The following is a 23657-nucleotide window of genomic DNA, read 5'->3' on the forward strand; positions in this document are numbered from 1 at the left end:
CTCAAGTGAGTCATTTCAAGAATGAGTGAAGCTTGGTAACTGTAACCGTAAACGATATTACTTTTTAATACTGACAATTTAAATTTGACAGTTCAACATTTGTTTCTTACAACTCCCCTGTGCCGATGGAATAACACTCAATACTGCAAAAACGGCATACCGGTGACCAAATATTAGTGCAGAGACATTTGTGCAAAACCATTTTTAAACTGAATAACACGATGTGCAATATTAAGATGTTTCAGAAATATTCATATGTCAAGTCAGAAACACACATCTCCATCTGTACAGTATCAGATCTAACTCGAGAACTGGAATAAATAGAAAAAAAAAAACATTTGAATCTTTCTTTTTTTCCCCTCTGGCACATCAGGTTATTCATAATAATAAAATATTACAGCAGTAATATATACTATATTAAATAATGTGGATTAAGGGTTAGGTTCGGCAACAGGTGGACTTTTTTTCCCTGAAACGTTATTGATATCAATGCACGAGGTTTTGTAGGTCAAAACTTAAAAACAAAAATCAATCAAAACCTCGCAAACCTGATGCGCTCAGTCAGGGAAAAAAAGTATACTTTTTTTTTCCATCTGCTTAAAATACTTTCAGGTGATATGGACACATAAGATAAGATAAGATAAGATAAGAAAACCTTTATTAGTCTCGCAATGGAGAAATTCCCAATTCACAGCAGCAAAGTTATGAAAGGAAGAATACGGATTAAAGTTTGCTGTTGACCAGTGTTACTATTTAAAAAAAAAAATTTATACAACCAGTGAGCATATGTACCAAAGCCCAAAACGATTTCTACCAGGGGCCAGATTCTGAAATAAAGTCCACTTTTGTCAAGGCGAATTGTATCATTTAGCTGGAAACGTGGCAAGTGAAAAATATTGATGATGCATACCCGACCCCACAAAAAAAAAAACATTGGACATTGTCTTTGGCAACGACTACCTGGACAAACTGTTGGTCTATCTGCGATAATGTTCTGTGGAGAGATAAAACCAAGATCTGTATTATTTTTTTTTGTGGGGCCCAACAGTTGATTCCCCTCTTATATATATAAATTCTAGAAGCTCTGAATGTCAAAAATAAGGACGCTGTGACGAAGAGGGGAAATTAGCTCAAGGGCAGACTTACATAACATGATGCAATAGTTGCAAACATTTTCTAAAATGTATTTTGAATATTAAATAACTCAGGCAAACTTTAAAAAACAAAATTAACATATTTTTCCCCCCAATTAGAAACCGCAAGGCTTCTTCATTTCAAAAGCAAAATACAAGATCTGCTTCGTTTTATTTCACGCAATTAGTTAAAACACCCAGACTTACTGGAAGCGCGCTTTAACCCTTTCATGCACCTTGTAACCGGATAACATGATAAGCTGTCCAATGTAGTAGCTGCTATCCCTGAAAGGGTTAAAACTATTTGGCACATGATAGGTCAGTCAGTGCACTCCTCTTTTCTCACAACTGCTAATTTAAATACTGCAAATAATGACAGCTCAGCAACTTAAGAGAAGATCCATTGATTGGGAATGTACAACATTCAGCTAAATAATCCGGGACTTTTTTTTCTTCCCTTACCGGTCCATAAGAGCATAAAAACCAGTTAGCAAATGAGTTATCATTTCAATCAAGGTTCAATCGAAGCCAGTGAAGATTTTTGTGCCGAACAACGAGAACCGTCCTTCCGATTAACACCGGAAATGAAACCGCCTTGCTATGTAGACGCGCCTTTCAATACAAACGCAAGAAACGCGCAAGACTTTTTGAATCCAAATGAAAGCAATGATATGAATGCTATTCCAGGATAAGAACAAATCATAACACGAATAAAAGAGAAAGGCAGAAAAAGGTTCAAAAAGTACAAAATAAAAATACTTGGTTCGGAGATGATCGACATGCGATTTCTCCGTTTTGTGTTTATAACAATCCATCAAACCATTTTTTAATGCGCTTATCCTCACGAAGGTCGCGGGTGTGCTGGAGCCCATCCCAGCCGTCACCAGGCCGTAGGCTGGGGACAACCTGAACTGGTTGCCAGCCAATCGCAGGGCACAACCATCCACATTCACACCTCGGGACAATTTAAAGTTATTCCGTTAACCTGTCATGCATGTTTTTGGAATAATGGAGGAAACCGGAGTACCCGGAGACAACCCACGCAGGCACGGGGGAGAACATGCAAACTCCACACAGGAAGGACGGAGCCCGGATACGAACCACGGAAACTAACTCCGGACCTCTGCACTGTGAAGCTGACGTGCAAACCAGTCAGCCACCATCAATGAATCAATAAACGACGAGTACGAGAGACGAATTAAATAAACATGTCCAAAATATTCAGCACCTTTGCTGGCTTTCTCCACACATTAGAGACTCGCGCTTCTGTGGTGCTGCTTGACAAAGCTGTCCTGCTTCTCTTGACGACCCGTTTCGTTCTGCTGCCGCGCTTTGGCCCGCTGGGGTCTGAGAGCAACTTCTGCCTCTTTGCTGGGCCTGAGCGTAGTCTTCCGATTCCAGTCCCACTCCTCATCCAGCACGCTCCTGCCATCGCTAAAGTCGCTCAAATGTTCTACCGAATCACATTTTTCCAGGTCAGAGGCGATGGTCTGGAGGCTGATGATGGACATGCGGTCCGAACCGGCGTGAAACGCTTCCGCCTCCTCCCTCTGACCCCAGCCGTTCCGCCGGTGTTTTTCCACCCACAGCCGCGTTCTCTCACCATCTCCCCAGGCACTTTCTGCCTTAGCCATTCCTACAAAGCTACCGATCGGAACCCTCACTGCAACTCCGGTCTCCGCCTCGGCACCAACTGGGGAGCTACGGCCACCACGCATAGCTCGTCGGCCCCCGCTAGCGCAGACGTAGCCTCGCTGTGCATGGATCTGCTCACTTATCTGCTCCAGGTTCCGCAGAGCCACCGAATAACGCGTTTTTACTTTTGCGACTTGCTCCTCCAGTTGTACTACTTTGCCCTTGTGTTCCTGAAAGACAAAAATCAGGGAAGATGAAGATGGGATACGGAAACCAAAGGAGAATTCACTCGCTCCTGTATTCAATTTTATTAAGACGTGGTACACAAACGTAACATTACAACACATATTTTGAACATTGACACACAGCATTTTAAGCAGGCTGCTCATGCCCAAGTTGAGAAAAACAAAGTGGGGGAAGCTATTTTTAAACTCCCAGACACCAAGGATTCTGGGGCACGCGGCAGGTCAATGAAAGGACAAATAGTGAACAAACAAACAAACAAACAAACAAAAACAGAATCACACACCAGACTTCACCAGATTAAAAATGTTATTTAAAGCCTAATGAACAAATGGGCGGGTGTGTATGTGACACTAGCATCCACTTGCTTGCTAATCACTGAAAATGAAACTAATCAGACTAATCAGCACATCAATCACTTCACATTCCAGCCCGACCCACGCGTTGACCTACAGTCCAACACTGAATCACTTTTCGATCACGTCCAAATGTAGACAGATGTGAGTGTGCGCACGCGCATCTGTTGTGCGTGAACAATGAGTGAGTTATTTGCATTTTTATCATGGCTAATCACCACCATTCCAAAGATTCTAAATTAGGCTGACATCACAACTGTGGGATTAGTCAACGCTCGTACAAAAAAAAATTATTTGCATTGGAAACACGGGCAATATCATTGTGTACCATGGCGAGTAGGAGTGACATGCACTTGGAAGAAACACGGCTCAAGCAGCTAAGCACGTCAAGGAAAAGTTCCAGTCTTTTTCTTCTCCAACTTAAAGTGAATCACTGTCGGTGGAATGCCTTGACTTCCACTTTTAATTGCTCTGGGCCACACAAGTCTACGAGTATAAGCAATGCGTGGATTGATGAGCATTATCATTTCAGACCGAATCAAAAAGCTTGAGGTTAAGAGCACAAGCAAGGACAAAAAAATATATATATAAAAAATGCAATATTGTGCAAAACTGTTCCCAGTCAAAGTCTCCACTAATATTGTTGAAAATGGAAAAACATGGGTTGTGTTTCTGCAGTCTTGATAGAAGAGAAACCCCCCCAAAAAACTAAAGCATTCAATTTTTTTCGATTTCTTGGATGTAGTATTTTAAATGTTCTGTAAAGTGCTTTGTTACAGCGGCAGCGGTTGTGAAAGTGATGAATAAATACAGCCGTATTATATTGTATTGTATTCCCTTTAGCATAGCTCCATCTAGTGCATGCAAAAAGCAATCCCAGCCACTATTGTAGCTTCTATTCTGTGCGCCTTATAATCTGGTGTGCTCTATATATAAAAACTGTTTTAAAATAGGCCATTCATTGACGGTTCGCCTTATACTCCGAAGCGCCTTATAATGCGGAAAATACAGTCATCATCGGAATTGTCCTCGAGTAATAATTATTACAGGGATACAATTCAACTTCCTACTTGGACACGCAGTGAGATTTATTTATTCATTCATTTATTTAGCCGTTGACTTACTCTACTTTTATTTTTACGGATGCCGAAGTCAAGCAAGTATGTCACCGTTCATATCTGTAACTTACAACTAGGGGCAAAATAGATAAAATGTTTCAATTTGCAGCTACAGAGACAGCCGTTAAATTTTCAGGACACTTAGAGTCTCCCAAGTGCTTCTTCACACGTTGCAATTTTGAGCATGCGGGTAATTAGATGCATGGTGACGTCAGCGCAACACGACAACTGGTTCAAAACGGTGTGGGCAGCGAGTCTTGGGAAACTTCATATTCTCTTGAACATTATCGACATTCTGCCTCTGTTATACCTCTGATAAGAATATTGGAAGCAGGCAAATTTGTGGGTCCATCAATGGTCCACAATCGGTCACTAACACAAATGGCAGCTAGCCAGGAAAAAGTCATGAATAGCTGGTTTGGACATGGATGTAAAAGCAGCTGTAGTGAGCAGAGTGGCATGGTTTGAGGTTTGAGGTGGTGGAGTGTGGAAGACCCAAGTGCAGTGTAACATACAAAAGAAGCACAAAGAAACAAAATTTTCACCAAAATGAGGAAACATGACACACAGTGCCTGAGGAATCTGATTGGTGGACACAAGGGACAACCGGAACAGGTGAACGGGTAAGGCAGGACATAAATACGGGACACAAGACATTATATGAAACGAAACTAAATATAACCTGAAAAAAATGTGTAAAAATTAAAAAAGAAAATCAGATCTGGAAATGCTTCAGGTACATACCTCGAGTATGTGGTTGAACTGAGCCTTCAGTTCAAAGTAAGGTTTGGACTTGAGTATGACCTTCTTCAGTGATTTTTGGAGTGTTTGGACTTTAGCCTCAGCGTCCTGGCATAGCTGGGTGACCCGCTGGTGCTCATGCTCACTGTGAAAGCGCTCCTCCTCAGCCTCATTCACCTGATAAGCAAAAGGTTCACGTTTCTGACTCATGATCACATCGAAAAAAAGTTTTGGTTGAATGTGCTTGATTTTGTCACATTATACATTACATACATTACATTATATTATTTTATACATTATATTATATTATATTCACTTTGAGACAGTAATTCATGCCTTTGTCACATCCCGGCTCGATTACTGCAATGCCCTTTACTTTGGAGTCAGCCAGTCCTCCATTAAGCGCCTTCAGCTGGTCCAGAATGCCGCCGCTCGCCTCTTGACTGGTACTCGTAAGAGGGAGCACATAACTCCTACTCTGGCATCCCTTCACTGGCTCCCCATTCATTTTAGAGTTATTTTCAAGATCCTCTTATTTGTTTTCAAATCTCTAAATGATCTCGCGCCACCTTACCTCTCTGAGCTCATCCACCCCTACACACCTGCGGACCAGACATTATAAGAAGTACCAAGAACTAAACTGAGGCTCAGAGGGGATCGAGCCTTTTCTGTTGCTGGTCCCTCTGGAATGACCTCCCACTGAACATTCGACAAGCCTCCTCGCAGCCCATCTTCAAAACCCTCCTCAAAACTCACTTGTATTCTTTGGCATTTGACACAGCATGACTTAGATTTGTTCTTGGTTTTACTGTTTGGTGCTTTCTACCGTCTTTATTACCGATTTGTTTTACTGTTTATTGTATATGTTAAATTGCTCCATGTACATCACTTTGTATGCAGCAATGGCTGTTTGAAAGTGCTCTATAAATACAGTTGACTTGACTTGACTTATATTTTATATTTCCCATGAGATGTTCATTTGATATTTCCGACAATTTATTGGAACAGACCTGGCTCTAATCTGGGCTAATTATACAACGTGATTTTCCAATGTCCAATTTAAGAAAAGGACATTTGGGTCCAAAGGTAGGAATTTGGGGTGGAACATACTTTAGGCCAAACAGGGTCAACATTGTACAAAATTACAGGCTAAAATACACGACTTTTGTTGTTGTTTTTTTTTGCAACGGCCTTCACCCTGGGCGGGTTGAACCGGCTTCTTCCTTGGCGCGCACGACATCCCTGATCATGGCGGCCCAAGCGCGGCGATCCTGTGCCAGGTCAACCGACAGCTTCAGCCAGTCCTGGTTCCACCGTCTCAGACCCACCACCTGGGGGCCGGAAAGGTACGCGAGGTCTTCTTTCATCGTGGTGGCCCAGGTCTTGACTTGTCCACCACGCCGCTTGCGCCAGGCTGGCAAAGGAGCAGGAAGGAGAACGTCCCTGATCAACTCGCCCTCCTGGTGGCGTGCCGCATGCCCGAACCAACGGAGTCGGCGCTGCAGGAGACACGCTGGTAAGGGGCGAAGGTACAGGCAGCGACGAAGGTCAGCAGTGGGGACCCGGTCCGATCGGCGGCGGCGGAGAATACGGCGGACGCAATCGTTATCAAAGACTTCCAGCTTGCGCTGGTCAGCCACTCTCATAGGCCAGGTCTCACAGCCATAAAGCAGGATGGTCCGCACGATTGCCTGGTAGACACGCCCCTTTGTCACCGCCGAGATCTCGCGCCGACCCCACAGATGGCGTTGTAGGCGCACAAAGGCGGATCTGGCGGCCCCGATGCGGTTCACGACTTCTGCTTCTCCTTGCCCCGACGGAACCACAGAGCAGCCGAGATATGTGAAGGAATCAACGTTTTCCAGTGTCACGCCCTCCAGTGACAGCGACCGTTGGTCAGCTGGGTTGGTGAGGGAGGACATGATCTTGGTCTTCGAGGCATTGATGCGCATTCCAACGGTCAGGGCCGTTCGATGGATTTTCATCAGGGCGTTTTCAACTTTCTCGAACGTGTTTCCAAGTAGAGCGATGTCATCTGCGTATGCCAGGTCCGACACTGCGACATCTCGGCCGACCCTCACACCCTCAAAGCCATGGAGAGCAGTGTTGAGGATGTGATCGATGGCATAGTTGAATAAGGTTGGCGAGAGCGCGCAGCCTTGTCGGACCCCCGACCGCACCTCGAAGGTTTCTGATTCGCTGCCGTAGGCCCGCACTCGGACTCGGGTTGACCGGTAGTATCCCTGGATGAGCCGAAGCAGTTTCACAGGGATCCCGTCAGCCTTCATGATCATCCACAACACACCCCGGTCAACTGAATCAAATGCCGCGGCAAAGTCGATGAAGCACACGACTGTTGGTTGTTGGTAGGCCCATCGTTGCTCCAGGGTGCGACGCAGGCTAAAGATCTGGTCTACACATCCCCTTCCAGGGCGAAAGCCACCCTGAGTTGGGCGAGTCCGGTGGTCACGGGCCATCTGGAAGCGTTTCAGCAGAAGGAAAACGAATGCTTTTGCAGCCACATCGAGAAGGCTAATGCCTCTATAGTTGGCGCACAGCTTCTTGTCTCCCTTCTTGAAAAGGGGTATTAACACTGCTTCGCTCCAGTCATCCGGGATGGTCTCGGACGTCCACACGGCGTTGTAGACGCAATGAAGCCACGCTGCGAAGACGTCAATGTCGCTTTTGTAAACTTCCGCCGGGATGCCGTCTTCACCTGGGGCTTTATTATTCCTGAGCTGACGCAGGACGCCTCGAATTTCGTCTACCGTAGGCGGGTCCGAGCTGCAGTCGTACTCCTCATCAACTGCAGGAAGCACAGGCGCCAACACTGGTGGTGGGTGATTGAGTAGGGCTTCGAAGTGTTCGCGCCAACGTTGCAGCCGTTCCTCTAGGGAGGTTATCACAGAACCGTTCACTGTGCAGATTGTTTCGCTGACTCCAGCGGATTTCCTGCTCACCTTCTTTACCAACTGATAAAGTTTGCGGGTATCTCCCACAGCGGCGGCCCTCTCAGTTTCTTCGGCAAAGTTGCACCAATAGACATTTCGATCTGCCCGAATCGCCCGAGTGGTAAGTCGTCGTAGTTCGCGGAAGTTGGCTGCTCCCGTTACTCGTGCAAGCCTGGATCGTTCTGCAAGGGCCAGAGTGTTTGCAGTGATCCAGTCGCGGTTCTGGCGTTTGGTGGAGCTGAGGTGTGCGTGTGCAGCTGCAACGATGGTAGATTTGAGTTCCCGCCACTCCTGCTCCGGCTTATTGGAAGCCGGTTGTAGTTGAGCGAAGCAGTTTTGGACCTCCACTTGAAAGTTCTTCCCTCCATCCAGCTTCAGTTTCGCGACATCAATCCGCATGGTGCGTTTTGGAGGGCGATTAACTTTAAGTCTGATGCGAAGGGTAGCACGCACAAGCACGTGGTCGGAGCCGCTCTTGCCTCCCGTGTCTGCTCCACGGTACGCCCGCGCGTCGAGGACTGAACTCGCCCAACGTGACCGAACCAGTATGTAGTCAATCTGGTTAGTCGTCCGCCCATCGTTCGAGTACCAGGTGACTAGCTGATGTTGGGGGTGGTGGAAGCGTGTATTCATCACGACTAGGCGATTTGAGGCGGCGAAGTTAACGAGCCGTTCGCCATTGTCGCAGCGTCTTCCCAGAGCAAAACGCCCCAGCACTTGCCGGTCCGGTGCGCGCATTCCAGTCTCCTGCGACCACCAGGATATCATTGGAGGGGATGCCATCGACAGTCGTCTGGAGCTTATGGTAGAACTGCTCCTTGTCCACGTCAGCAGCGTTCAATGTGGGCGCGTATACCGCCACGACAGAGATGTTGGCAATGGCACCCCTCAAGCGCACCTTGGCAAGGCGGGGGGAGATGGGTTCCCACCCCAGCAGTGCAGCCTGTGCCTCGGGAGCAAGGGCGATTGCAACACTGTGCTGGCCGCTGTTGTCCGTCACTCCACTATGGTAAAGGTTGTAGACCACATCGACACCAGGGACCTTCAGCTCTCGCTGCCCGGCATCAGGGAGGCGTACTTCGGAAAGGCATGCCGCGACATTCGCGACATATTTGATACTAACTGTACTGTATCCCAAAAGTGTTGAATTTGTCAAAATAAAGTACAGTATTTTCCATACTGAGAGAAAAAGGCGTATCTTCAATGAATGGCGTATTTTAAAACCGTTTTCAAATATAGGGCGCACCATATTATAAGGCACATAGAAGCGACAATAGTGGCTGCAGTTGCGTTATACATCCACTAGGTGGAGTTACACTAAAGGGAATACATGACAATACAGCTTTATTTATATAGAGCCTTCACAACCGCTGCAGCTGTAAAAAAGCGCTTTACAGAACATTTAAAATACTATGTCCAAGAAATCAGAATAGTGATCCACATATATAAGGTGCATCGGATTATAAGGTGCACTGTCGGCTTTTGAGAAAATGGAATGCTTTTAGGTGCACCTTATAGTGCAGAAAATACGGTAAATAACATGACAAAGGCTGGAGCGACAGCCAAACCTGTCAGCAAGGTCATAGATTAGCATTTTGCAAGCGCCAGGGCAGGCAAAATTCTTTTGGACTCAACGGACACGACCACATCACAGGTCCTTCCCTCTGGTTAGCGCAACCAAACAATACACGCTAAATTCAGCAGGCATTCCGATAGCATCTTTCTGATTTGTTTCAGACGTTAATGTTGCCATTAACGTCTGAAACAAGTCATTTTCTTGTGACAGTTTGCCAACGTTGCACATCTCCGTAGTGCCATCACGATTGTTTGTATTCATCATTGCAGCTCTGTCGCTCTGCATCATTTCAATGACTATTGTTGATAAATATTGCCGCACTAGTAGACATTTTAATGTAGTGTTTCTTAATGACCCTCTGCATCATTCGCTTAGATGTTGATTATCAGTATTACCGCAATTTATATTATCATTTCCACATTTGCTGTTGAATCGGTAATTATCACGCTTCTGGACGTTTTGCTTCGTGATGATCTGTACTTTTGCGTTTATGTCCTAAATGTTTCCGGATTGGGCTATTTTGGAAGATGTGACTTTTTGAATCAGTAACTAGTCCGTGCTTAGTCATAGTACGTCTAAGTCACGAAGACAACCAAACAGAAGGGCTGGACAGGCCAAACATGTTTGCAGATTTTTTTCGGGGAACCTCTCCTTGGTTATTAGGGATGGTCCGATCCAGGCCAAAATGACTGGATTGCTATTGAATTGTTATTCAAACCAGTCTGATCCAATCCATAAACTCAAACGATATCGTCTATCCTCAACTGAATGATCTTACGATCATTTATTTTATGATAATTCAGAAAATGAATTACTTCAGCGTTGCAACGTCACCGATGTATAATGTGATTTTTTTTAAAAAACATTGATACATTGAAATTAATTTTGCACTTAAGTTGCACTTTTGTTTTATTTCAAACATTTGAATGGTGCAGCTGGGTCAGCAATGTTCAACTCATTCAGTTCCAGGTAATTCTGGACCAAGTATGAAAAGACGTTTAAAAGCGTCTTTGGGAGTGAATGAGTTAAAGTGTTGTTATATCGTATGTGAGCTTTAAGAATTAACAACGCCACATTCACCACACATAACTTCATTGTATGTTCCTTCTTTCTTTAGCAGACCATAACAGTTGTTGTCTCGTGATTTTTTTTTTTTACGTCAATATCAAGCACATTCCATTGGTGTATTATTAACAACTTTTAGAATGACGAAAAGAATCCGATCGGTATAGGATCTGTGTCGGCCGATCCTCTAGGCTGCAGTCTTCGTATTGGAATTAAGGCATAGTATCGGATATGAAAAAGTGGTATCGAGCCATCCCAATCGGTTAACGGTAATTGTCGAAAAAAAGTTTTTGGGCTGAAGTCAACTTCTGGTATCTCTGTGCCAATGAATTCTGTCTAAGTGAGTTAAGGAGCTTCATTTAGACAAAGGTACTGCTTCATCTGCCATTTTGTGGCATTGTTAGTAAATGATAAACCTTTTTAGAGAGTCACAGTTGCAGTACTCATGGAAGTTTGCTAGCTCCCGATACCCGTGAATATCAGGTGAACCCTGTATTTTGTTTTGCTGTCAATCAACCGTGAATGTGTGATATGTACGACTAAGTTCTTTTTTTAAATATATTTATTGATTTAGCTTATACTGCAGCCAAAATAATCAATACGTACATCGGTAAAAGGAAAAGATGTATGGCCAATGATTGCGCAAAAGCTCTCATTGATTTTCCATCTGCTGCTCACTGCGGTTTTAATGTTGGTTACACCTCAACGGGAAAACGTCGTCTTTACAAGCAAACCTAAAATGACGAAACGGAGTGTACACACTGAGTGTGAACAGCACTGGATAAATGTTCAAGAATTCAGTGTACGATTATTTTATGATCCTAATAATGTGCCGTTTTGATTGCAGGAAATGGCTGGGACACTGACAGTCGCCCAGATTTTATTTGGCATCGCACGCATACTATTAAGCCTGGTCTTAATTTGGCTCATCTGACGTTAAATGACCATAACTTTCGATTTGCAATATGGTGTTCATGCTCTCTGCCGAAAAGCAGCCACACATGCAAAGTGTTCCTGCTGTCGGGCAGGTGTCAGCTGCAGCAGGGTGTCTGTATTTGTTCTGTCTCTTTGCTAAATGCCAGGGTGTGATGTGAATGCAATGCAGTTCAAATCCCTTTCTCTGACAAATCGAGACACATACATCAAAACTACAATTTACATGTACGTATTTCAGCTTGTTTGGGGTTTTTTTTTCTTTTGCTACTCGAGTCTGTGAAAAATAGAAAAGTAAATGAAAAAATGGGAAGATCTGGAAACTAAGGAGCGCCACTACAGTACAGGAGGAGAAATTGAGAGAATGCAAAGTGAGGAGTTCAGATTCAGCTCACACAATTTATACAGGTAATCCATACCGTGTGTACAGAAATGGCCAGCTCCACGATCACAACTGAAAACAAAGGTCAACCCTTGCAAATGACCCCCCCTCCCCCCAATGAAGAGATCACGCAATATTAAGCTCATTCAGTACCAGCCAATTCTAGACCAAGACTGAAAAGACGTTTAAAAACGTCTTTCGGAGTGAATGAGTTAAACGAGTCAACTTTATTCAGGAAGATTAAGAGCTCGGTTTGAAGAAAATTGATATTCCTCTTTAAAGGAGACAGTCGTACGCTCGAGAGACACAGCTATTGCGATATCAGGCAGCAGCTGAAGGCCGAGAACAATATGGTGTTGGTCTAATCCAGGGGTGGCCAACCAGTCAGAGACTAAGAGCCATTTTTTAAAAACTTTGTTACTGCAAAGAGTCACAGCATGCACATGTGCACAATTAAGCATCACCGCACACACACACACCCCACTGCTCAGCCACATTTATTGTAAATGTCACACACCAACATGATGATGACAGAAATGGACTCCTGCAGTACTAAGACCACAGGCCAGTCATTTTCAACAATGAATATTGTGTGCAGTGTCACACACACACAAACCCTCAGTTCACCCGAGTCCGCAAAAAATTTTATAAGAACGTTTTTGTCTTACTATGCTATTATCACTATCATATCACTATTTGTCAACATGCAGAGTAAGACAAAAGTCTTACTCTGCATGTTGCTTTGTGCCTTAGTGCAGGGACTTTTGGCATTCCTTCTCTTGAACGATGCTCTTCAAATTTGGCTTGCATTCCGTTGTTGCCACTCGAAGCAGGCACTGTCTGCATGCGAGCTGCAGCGGTTACTAACTGCTCGGGTCAGCCTGCCACATAGCGCAATCAGAGGTAGTTCGCTGACTAGCTTAGCGGCGTTGTTTGCGCATGAGCGGTGGTTCAGTTGTCATCTGACTGGTTGCCCTGTATGTCAATCAAGTAACGGGATTGATGATAGGCTGACGAAGTAAATGATGTGTATACGCCGTTGTTTGAATGGCAGCGCCACCGCCGAGGCGTTTTCGACGCCTGTCATGTGAAAGCCCGGGAGCCGCATTGAACCAGTCAAAGAGCCGCAAGTGCCTCGCGAGGTGCGGGTTAGTGGTCTAATCTTTGCAGCCAGAAACTATTCTTTACTATGGGCAAAAGAGCAACAGAACTTTGTAGTGTGTAATGCAAAAGCAAGGTGTCCATTTTTCTAGAACAGGGGTGTCAAACTCATTTTTGTCACGGGCCACATTTCTGTTACCGTTTCCCTTTGAGGGCCATTATGACTGGAAGCATATAAAGAAGAACGGTTTATTCAACTATTTTTTAAGTTACTCTCATGAGGGGTTTGGTAACAAGAAAATGCTGACACTACAGTATCTCTCTTATTTAGTACATCTAAGAATTTTACATTTTTGGAAGAGATTTTCATCATCATGGAAGTTGATTGGCTTTGGCGGGCCACAGAAAATTATGTGCCGGACCAGATCTGGCCCCTGGGCCTTGAGTTTGACACCTGTGATCTAGAACATAATTTGCAAGGTCAGATAGATTTTGGACTTGCATTCTGTACAAGTCTCATTCACCCCAAAGGTGAAGAAGAGGTTAACCCTTTCAGGGACAGCGGTTACTACAGTGGACAGTTTATCAGGTTACAGATTATCATTATTTGTGCATGAAAGGGTTAAAGACATACTGAACATGACAGGTGTCAAAATCAAGGCCTTGGCGCCAGATGTGAGTGAGAGTGATCTTTTTTTAATACCTTTTTTTCATTCATTTTCCCATCTGCACAGGGAGGCTGGGGCTGGAATTGAACCTCACACCTCTGCACTGTGAGGTTGATGCACTAACCCAGGGGTGGGCAAACTTTTTGGCTCGGGGGCCGCATTGACTTTTAAAATTTGACAGAAGGGCCAGGTCAGCACGAGCTATGGTACATTAAAAAAAAAACTGCATTTGTTGACAGTCCATATCAAACATCAACAGAACAAAAGCATGAAAGTACGGTATTAATATACTTTTTTTAAATGACAAAAGTGTTGTTGATGACCTATTTTAGCCTGTGCATCGCTGCAGATGGGTTGTGATCAGACCAGTAGAAGTAGAGCGATACAGAGGTACTAGGTGGTCGAAAAGATTGCCCCGCCCCCCCCCCCCGTGTTCTGCAACTTCAAGTCAATGCGCCACCTGGCGGTGAAATGCCTGTCATTACAAGTCCAACTGAAATGAATGCAATCATTCACATCGAACCTTAATTGTGGACCAACCTTCGGCGGGCCGGATTAAGAAGACCAACGGGCCGGATTCGGCCCGCGGGCCGTAGTTTGCCCACCTCCGCGCTAACCACTGGGCCACCGGGCCGCCCTTTTTTAATACCTAAAAGATCTCAATCGAAAGACGGGGGGAGAAAAAAAGCATTGTTTTTAACCTGAATATAAAAGCATTTAGAATTGGGTCTGGCTTCACTTCTGTTGGCAACTTATTTCATTTGCGTGTAGCAGAACAGCTAAAGGCTGCTTCATCATGTTCGCTTGGAAGCCTGGGCTCCACGAATGGATGGGAGTCTGCAAACCTCAGAGCCCTACTTGGTTTATATTCACTTAGCATTTTCTTAACTTATTCAGGAACCAAACCGTGCAGTGACTCATAAACCAGTAGCAGAATTTTAAAAATCAATTCCACCGTTGACTGGCAGCCATTGTAATGAGGCAGGAAATAAGAGAACTATCAACATGCAACATTTTATGTCTGCAGCTCTCTGCAAGTGCTTCCATTTTCAAATGATAAACTCGACAAAAGTCCTCAGAAATCATAATGTCCCATCAGTGGAGAGCTATTTATGCAGTAAGCTAACATGTTGCTGACTCCTGTTATGGAATGCATGTTGATAAAGGTCTGTAACATACCGTACAGTAGTTTTTTTAAATATATGACATAGAAACTTCAGCATCACGAATCAAAAGATTATCGCGAATGTATGTATAATTGGGATGTGAATTTGAAGATAAATAAATGAATGAATGAATGACTGTGTTTTTCACACAGTGCCAGGGTCGGCATACCTTCGCAGTAGCGTGGTTGAGCATCTCCTGCCAGGTTGGATCCATGGTGTTCCTGTCAGCCAACAGGCCTTGTTCCGCCACATACACCATCTCTCTGGCGGCAGTGTGCATGGACACAGCCCTCTCGTACCTTAGAGCAGCTTTCTGGGTTTCCTGTTGTGCCTGGAACAGAGAAAAAAAACGTTGAGTCATTTTTATGATCGGCATATTTCTTTAGCAAAGTGAGTGGTTGTGCATAACAAAAACAATGCGGGGGGGAAGGGGGACAAAAAAACGATTACAAGTCACACCTAATATTGCATCTGTTAACCCAGTGGTGTCAAACATATGGCCCGCGTGCTGGAACCGCCCCCCCCCCCCCCGAGAAGGATAAATCAGGCCCGCAGGATAATTTAAATGTGGGGGGAAAAAAATGCATAAAAGACACGGAATGAATATTTTGAATAAAATAAAATGCAATTCATGGATTATCCGCTAGGGGCAGACTGATTTCTCTTTAAATGTCGACATTTTCCTAATGTTCTTGTGCTTCACTATCTCAAAAACCAAGGAAAGAGATGATATTTTGGTTATTTATAGCAGAGTATGGTAGAATTTTAATGGTCTGGCCCACTTGACATCTACGGAGGCCGTGTGCGGCCCACAATGTCAAATGAGTTTGACACCCCTGTTTTAACCCTTTCAGGGACAGCGGGTATGACTGTGGACAGCTTATTATGTGATCAGGTTATGTGGTGCATGATAGGGTTAAATACACATGATGACCAAATTTAAGATTTAAGATGGGTGAGACATCACCCATTATGTATGTTTGGGATCCAGTCAGCATCACGTTGATTTTGTGCAACTAAGCATGTACTGTATTTCCCAAACACAAGACAACAAACAAAGAACAGTCCTCTCTCTCCAATTTAGTTGAAGAACAAATCTGACACTTTAAATGTGTGTGCAAATCTTTGAACTGGAGTGTTTCATTAGCAGAAGGAATAAGTACAATAATAAAATCTGATCTACAATATGGCATGTATGTTGAAACCGTCAGTTAGGTACGAGTTTTTCTCTTCACAAAAAAAAAAAAAAAAAGACCCTTGTCTGATAAAAAAGAAACCGTAAACCTACTTCATCTAAGTAGAACATATGAATGTCATAGCGTTACCCAACAAAATGTTTTTCTCCAATCTAAAAAACCTCAGCGACACCATCAGCGCCTCCAACATTGCGGTTTTTCATCTTTCTCGGGAGGTTTCGGTCCCCATTTAACCGCGAATACTGAGGGATTACTATACAGAGTGGTACCTCTACTTATGAAATTAATATGTTCTGGAAGAAGTTTCTTAACTCGAAAATGTTGTCAGTAGAGATGCGTTTTCCATGTAAATGCCCTAATCCGTTCCAAGCCCCCCCCCCCCCTGAAAATTCTGACATAAATTTTTTCTAAAGCATCAAAATGCATCAAAATACGTAACAAATACATTCCAATCAGTGTGACGACAATAGAGGTGCAGCGAGTCAAGTTCTATGTATTGTATAGGAAGCAACAATTGCCCAAGCGCACGTCACAACATAGGGTAGAATAGAATATCTATTCTCATTGTAATAATAAAACAAAACTGAGAGTGTTTCTTGCAGGGGATAATCAATGACAGAAAGTCGAACTACGGAGCCAAGAGTGCCTCTGTCTCAAAGAGAAAAAGTGCTTATCAGAGGACAAAAATGGACATAGTTTGAGAAAGTGAAGACAGTTCGATGAGAGAGACCATAAAGGTTGAAAAAAAAATCTCTAACAGACGAGGAGGCTTACAACACCCATCTATTGATCACATAAAGTGCTGTCCTTTCATCGCTTCCAAAGAGACTCAATAATTTAGGTTCTAACAAAAAAAAAAGGACAGACGAATTTTGGCTTTGCGGTACTTTGAGCAACCTTGTTCCAACTGAATGGAACATGAAAGGGGCAGTTTTCTGTTGTGTATTTTCACCCCTTCATAAGAAAACCTTTATTTGTCTCACAATGGAGAAATTCCCAATTCACAGCAGCAAAGTTATGAAAGGAAGAAGTAGAACAACAAAATATAGGAGCTGCTGGAAAGGCAGCCACTCTCGCGGCGCCATTTTGAAGTCAAAATAACACAACACAACACAACACATAGGACACAGACAGTCGTGCAATCTTCACCAATTTTCTGCATACTTTTTGTTGTCTGAAGCAGTTCTAGATGCAAGAGGAGAGGATCAAAGTGTCCTTTCACCAGTGGATCAGAGACGTCATGCTGAAAATGTGCACACGTCTGCTACAAGCTCAGTTTTGAAAGCAAACACGAAGCTGTAGCGTCCATTGACGAAAAGAGATTCGTTCACTTCTCCTGTCCCACGTAATCCGCTTCAAACTCCAAGCCGCGACTCCCAGTTCCAAATCCGCATCGGCGCTCCGCGCTAACGCTCCTTTCTTCTCATCGTCGGCTCTTCAAGACTTACATCCATCCAGATGCAGACCGTTCAACAGCACCGATCTCTCCGCTGAACAAAGCGGGGCTGTGAAAAATGCTGCCCATTACAGGCGCAAGACACAAGCGCCCCGGGACTGTCCAGCAACGACAGTCAAATGGCGCCGACATTCCTCCCAGTCAAAAACAGTGCTGGTATACCCATGCTGCCGAGAAGGCGCAACCACCAAGCACAGAGTCTCCTCCTTTATGAATGTCGTGGCCAAAAAATGCTGAAAAAAGTCCACATCATTTCCACACGACGTAACAACAAACACAAAGTGACAAAACAAACACAAAAACAACAAAAAAAAGCAAGGCTCATGAGAGCAATTGCTGACAGCTGCCTACTCGGGCGCCATCTTGACTTCATGCACCAATAGTGATAACCTGTAACCTGATAACAAGATAAGCTGTCCACTCTAGTGACCGCTGTCCCTCAAAGGATTAATAAAAACCCGAGTCGATCTGTATTCCACCCCCCTCCCTCCTGAAATGGCTTTCATTTGTGACTGAACGTGAAGCTAGCTCCTCGAAGCGGGGTTAAGCACGTTCGTTTTACTTCGACAAAGTTGCTCTCAGTGAAACAGAGTCGCGACCATTTTTTACATATTGTTGTTATTGCAAGGGGAATTTCTGAGGTTCTATTTTTATATTTTAGCTTAAAAACAGTCTCGTTCAGTGTCATTTGTTATTTTGTGCCGCGCCACTGCTATGCTCTTAAAGATTTGTTTACTAGGTTTTCACCACTGCTGCGCTCGACTTACAGCCATATAAACGGATGCGTTTTCCAAACTAAACTACCGTATTTTCCGCACTAAAAGGCATACTGGATTATGAGGCACACCTTCAATGAATGGCCTATTTTGTCATTTTTTCATATATTGGACACACTGGATTATAAAGCGCAATCTACAATGCATCCACTAGATGGAGCTACGCTACTTCGGTTCGACTCGAGAGGCGTTCATGACCGCCTCCGTAGAACGGAAATTAACGATTACTTCAATGAAACTACGAAAATTGAAAATAATGCATCAAAACAGAACATCAAGTGAGGAAATCACAAAATAAATTCTATAGCGCCCCTACAGAATTTATTTCGGAACGATCAGCTGTCAGTAAAATGTGGGAGACTGGACTGTCTCTGAAGTGCTTGTTATTTATTCCTTTGTTGTGTACTGTATTCACAAACGAGGAAATCACAAAATAAATTCTGTAGAAGGGGCAATAGAATTTATTTTGTGACCTCTACAGAATTTATTTTGTGATTTCTTTGCTTGATTTTCTGTTTTGATGCATTATTTTCAATTTTCGTAGTTTCATCGAAGGAATAGTGAACTTAGGTTTTTCTGAGGCGGTCATGAACGCCTCTCGAGTCGAGCAAAACAAAGAACTCAAACACGTGTTCATTTCATATTGTCAACTAATATCCAAATTAATTTTAGGCAAATTTTGCTCAATTTTCATGAAAATTTGAAAATCCTGAATTCCGGGAAAATCCGGAGGACTTTCATTCCTGATTGTACATAAATTCCACACACCTCTTTGGCCAGTCTGCGGGCTTCATAGTAAGGCCTGGCTTTCTCAATACAGGAACCGAGTTGGGAGCCCTGAGCATTCAGCTTCCTGGCAGAATCGGTGAGAATTTTCCTGTAGCTGGACCTGGCATCCTGAAGAAAGTATACAGGTGAAGATACATCTCAAACAGCCTAAAAACAGGATATGACACTGTAAAACCTGAGCAACACTGTCAGTGGGACGGGAAAGCTGGTGGATGTACAGTACTGTATTTGCGGTGTTCGATAAACAAACTTTCTCACATCCAAACTAAGCTCCAGTTTGTTGATCTCCTCGCTGGCCTGGTTGAGCTGCTCGAGTTCCTCCTGGTAACCACAGGAAAAGCCACACGTATGAAAATCATCGATATATTTATCGACATCGTCAGTTGTACCCAAAATAGTAACAGTGCAGCCTCGACTAAATGGACCCGGGACCAAGGGACAGAAAACGTCTGTAAGTTTCAGAACTGGCCGCAATTCAAAACAATGTATGGACAGATGTGGCGGCCGCATTAGCAGAAGAAAGTCCCTTCAAATATAATGGAGCGTAGTTGTTAGCTTAGCATCTTTAGCATGTTTTTATAACTCTTTTGACTGTTGATTTTACTGAAGGGAATAGTATACACCTCTCTCGCGAACAGATTCATGCCATTCATCTCCTTCCGAGCAAGTACGAGCTAAGTTTGAATAAACTCTGAAACTTTTCAAACAGCAAGTAAATATCATCTTTTGTGATTTTTCTTTTTTTTTTCCCGTAGTGTCACCCACCGCTGTTTTCCTACTTCATAGTGTCACAATGAACAGTTAAACCGGTCTTATTTTTCACTTCAATTTAATTGAAGAAAGTCGAAAACTCATGGAGGTGAGTTTTATTTTGCACTTTGCTTCATTTATTACAAATGAATCCGAAATCAGAGTAACTTGTTTGTGTTGTGTTTTGAACTTGAATTCTCTATTGAAGAGTGACTCTTTCTGCCTTGTGTCAGAAATAAACGGAGGGTCTTTGCTATAGGTTTAATGGATTTTTTTTTTGTCTCAAAATACTAGTGTATCGGTTACTTGGTATCGGTATCAATGAGTATTCAAGAGTTGGGTACTCATAACAGGTAATACAAATGTATTAAATTCTGCGGTGAGAGACACAACAAACCTTCTGCAAATGGATTTGATATCCTGGAAGAGCTGCAGGACCGGATCAACTTCTCTGACTGCAGATACAGACTCATGCTAGCACGAACAATGCAAGCTTCTTTTTCGGTCATTTCTGTGTGACCGAATAAAGAACGGAAGGACACAAAAGGTGCCTTTTCTCAACAATGCTGGCCTTCTTGACACAACCAGCTACATGACGAGAAGAACGACCACATTGTTGTCCTCCATTGTTGCTTATTTTTGTCTTGTCGCCTCTCATCAAAGTACCTGAAATCCAGAACATGGTTCCTAATTATCCCATGGTGACCTACATTGGAGTATGTTGTGATTTAGGGAATGTCTGTTCTGTCATTATATCACAATCAGCACCGGTAATATCTATTTTGCACTCGTGGTATGGATGCGATTGTGAGTCCATACATTTAACGCCCTGTCTTAGAACCGGACGATATATATTGTGAAGACGATAGAAAGCATCGTTCCTCACAAGGGGAACCGAGGAGGCAATTCAATAAGTGTACAGAGAGAAGATTATACGAAATAATGCTACACACACTGCCCAACAGGAAAGGATTATGATTGTTATGGCATCCTGTATGTCAGCCAGGAGGACTGCCGAAGAGATTCAAAGTATATTATTGTGGATAAACAATTCAAAAAAATGGATGGATACAGCAGAGTACATTGAATACACACAATATCTTTATATTATATTATATATTATATATTATATTATATTATGTATGTATTAATATACATACAATCTTTCTGCCTACATTCTTGCTGCTGGAGGCTGTAAATTTCCCCAGTGTGGGACAAATAAAGGATATCTTATCTTATATGACTAATGTGATTTGTTTTCACAAGACACTTTTGAGTTTTGATTTTGATTTTTGAGATTTTGCACAATAAATCCAAATGAGAAGAGCTCATCTTTTTTATTTACTTATTTTTAATTTTGGATCCATTTATGTCAGAAACAATATGTTGTTTTTTTATTCCTCCAATTTGTGCAAAAACTCTGTAGGCTACTGTAGTTCTGTTTACATTTGATAGTTTTATGTAGCGGCACTACTGGTTTTCTCATTTGACACAGATTTGTTGTATCAAAATAAAGTGAAAAAAAAGGTAAGTAGTCATAGTATGTTGTATAATTGGTTTTCATAAAATAACTAAAAATATATCATGGCATATCGTTATCGTGAAATAAAATGGCCTAAAGCATGATAGAAATTCTTTTTTTCCATATCGCACAGCTCTACCCTCAATCACAGGGATCACCAACGTGGTGCCTGCGGGCACCAGGTAGCCTCCAATCACATTATCAGTAGACAGTTCTAAAAATAGCCCACCAGTGTGATTGAACAGTGTAATTTTCTATGAATGGCAGAATTATAAAAAATAACCCTTTCAGGGACAGCGGTTACGACAGTGGACAGTTTATCATGTTATCAGGTTACAGGGTGCATGAAAGGGTTAAAGAGATGCATCTTGATATTGTTTAAATATTGAGAGAAATCATGAACATGATGAGTGTCGTCATATAAATGAATATTCTTCATTATTCATGGTAGAATATAATAACATTAATACAGTTTATTAGAGAGCATTTATGATTTCAGAAGTGTGTATCAAACCGGGAGCCCTTTAATCAGCATCTCAAGTTCAAAATGGTTGGTGACCCTTGCTTTGTCCTCTCTTTCCTTAAATTTCCAAATATTCTTGCTTCTGCCCTTTGTAAAAATTCAGTTTCTCAATCAGAAGTCACCAAAAAAATACATGTTTTAATGTGAATAGGCGCAGTTGTATACCTTCCTTTCCAAATGTATTGGAACAGTGAAGCCACTTGATTTTTTTTTTTCTGAAATGAGCAGAATCATGTCAGTTGAACTGACATTTGGAATGTAAAAAATGTCAACATTAGCTTTTTGTAATAAATTAAGAACACGGGATAATATGAAAATACATTTGGGGGATTTGACAGGTTGTTTTAAGAACCGGCTTCGTTTAGCATCTTACCTGAATTCTTGGGTCCAGCTCCTCCTCATGTTTGCCAGCATTCTCTTCGTCTCCGCTTTTCAGCTGGTATTCAGTTTCTCCGCCACCTCCACGCTCAGATTTCACATCGTTACATTTGACTGCTTCGTCTCCCCCTTTTCGCCTCAACACCACTGTGCTCCCGTCTGCGCCTTTCGCTTCTTCCCCCGGCGTCTCCTCCCTCAAGTCGGGCCGTTTGGAGCACCCCGCGTCGGCCGGACTTTTACGCGAGGTTTCGGGCTCCATTTGCGGCCTGTCGCTCGCTTTCCGTTCGCACCGTGTTAAACTCGCCACGAAACGAGGCGTGTTGTGCGTATCCTACATGGGGTTTTTTTTGGAGGGTGGGGGTAAAAAACTTTGTATTCACCCATTACAACGTCGCGTTGAGGCTTCCATGCTAGACATCGCCGTCTAGCTAACGCTAGCTAAACGCGCTCCATCCAATAAAGCTGCGCGTGTGACGGTGTACCCAGGATGGTTTCGCACATTACACCCCACAAACTTCCTCGTTTTGGTATCACCTTGTCAACTAATTCAGTCATATTGCACATACGTGTAGCTCCTGGTGTTCACGATTACATGTATTCTGTTTGGGGGAGGGGGGGGGGGTGTGACTTAACGTATTTTATCAAATAAACAATGACAAAATATGAATCGAAATTAATCGACATGAATAGGTAGAGAGGAGATGGTCTAGTGCAGGGGTCTCCAACGTGGTGCCCGCGGGCACCAGGTAGCCCGTGAGGACCACACCAATAGCCCGCCAGTACTAGGATTGTGATTTGCTAGTAGAAATTATGATTTTAAAATGCAAACACTGGCAGTATTGTGAGACATGTTTAAGATGATCAGATCCTGAAACTTAAAATCCGTATGAAATATAACACATTCTAATATTAAATGTGTTATTTCAGACGTGTATCAATTTGGTAGCCCTTCACACAATCAGTACACATGAAGTAGCACTCACTCTCAAAAAGGCTAGTGACCCCTGGTCTAGTGTAAGGGATCATTTCTGGAAGAGTGGTAGCAATATTACAGATTCAGTATTCACTGAACCACTAATACTGTTTACATCTCACTTGGCAAGTTATAAATGCGGCAATGTTAAGTTCAGACCTGATGAAAACTTGAGTCTGCTCATCTGATTAAATATTTTCACAGTGGCACAAATGTTTGGTTAGAA

General features: G+C 43.1%; 1 protein-coding gene across 1 annotated transcript; it reads right to left on the reverse strand.

Moving 5' to 3' along the window:
• Positions 1-36: 36 nt before the first annotated feature.
• On the reverse strand, positions 37-23038 carry sh3bp5lb (SH3-binding domain protein 5-like, b). The gene is made up of 6 exons (XM_086137442.1): positions 22454-23038; positions 19544-19606; positions 19265-19393; positions 15238-15399; positions 5230-5403; positions 37-2998 (listed from the first exon to the last, which is right to left on the reverse strand). The coding sequence occupies exons 1-6, from the start codon at positions 22715-22717 to the stop codon at positions 2384-2386; spliced, it is 1407 nt and encodes a 468-aa protein (XP_085993568.1). The 5' UTR covers positions 22718-23038; the 3' UTR covers positions 37-2383.
• Between the last annotated feature and the right edge of the window lie 619 nt (positions 23039-23657).

The sequence above is a fragment of the Hippocampus guttulatus genome, chromosome 18 (assembly GCF_054856545.1).
Source record: "Hippocampus guttulatus isolate MCC_2025c chromosome 18, RoL_Hgut_1.0, whole genome shotgun sequence".
NCBI lineage: Eukaryota > Metazoa > Chordata > Actinopteri > Syngnathiformes > Syngnathidae > Hippocampus > Hippocampus guttulatus.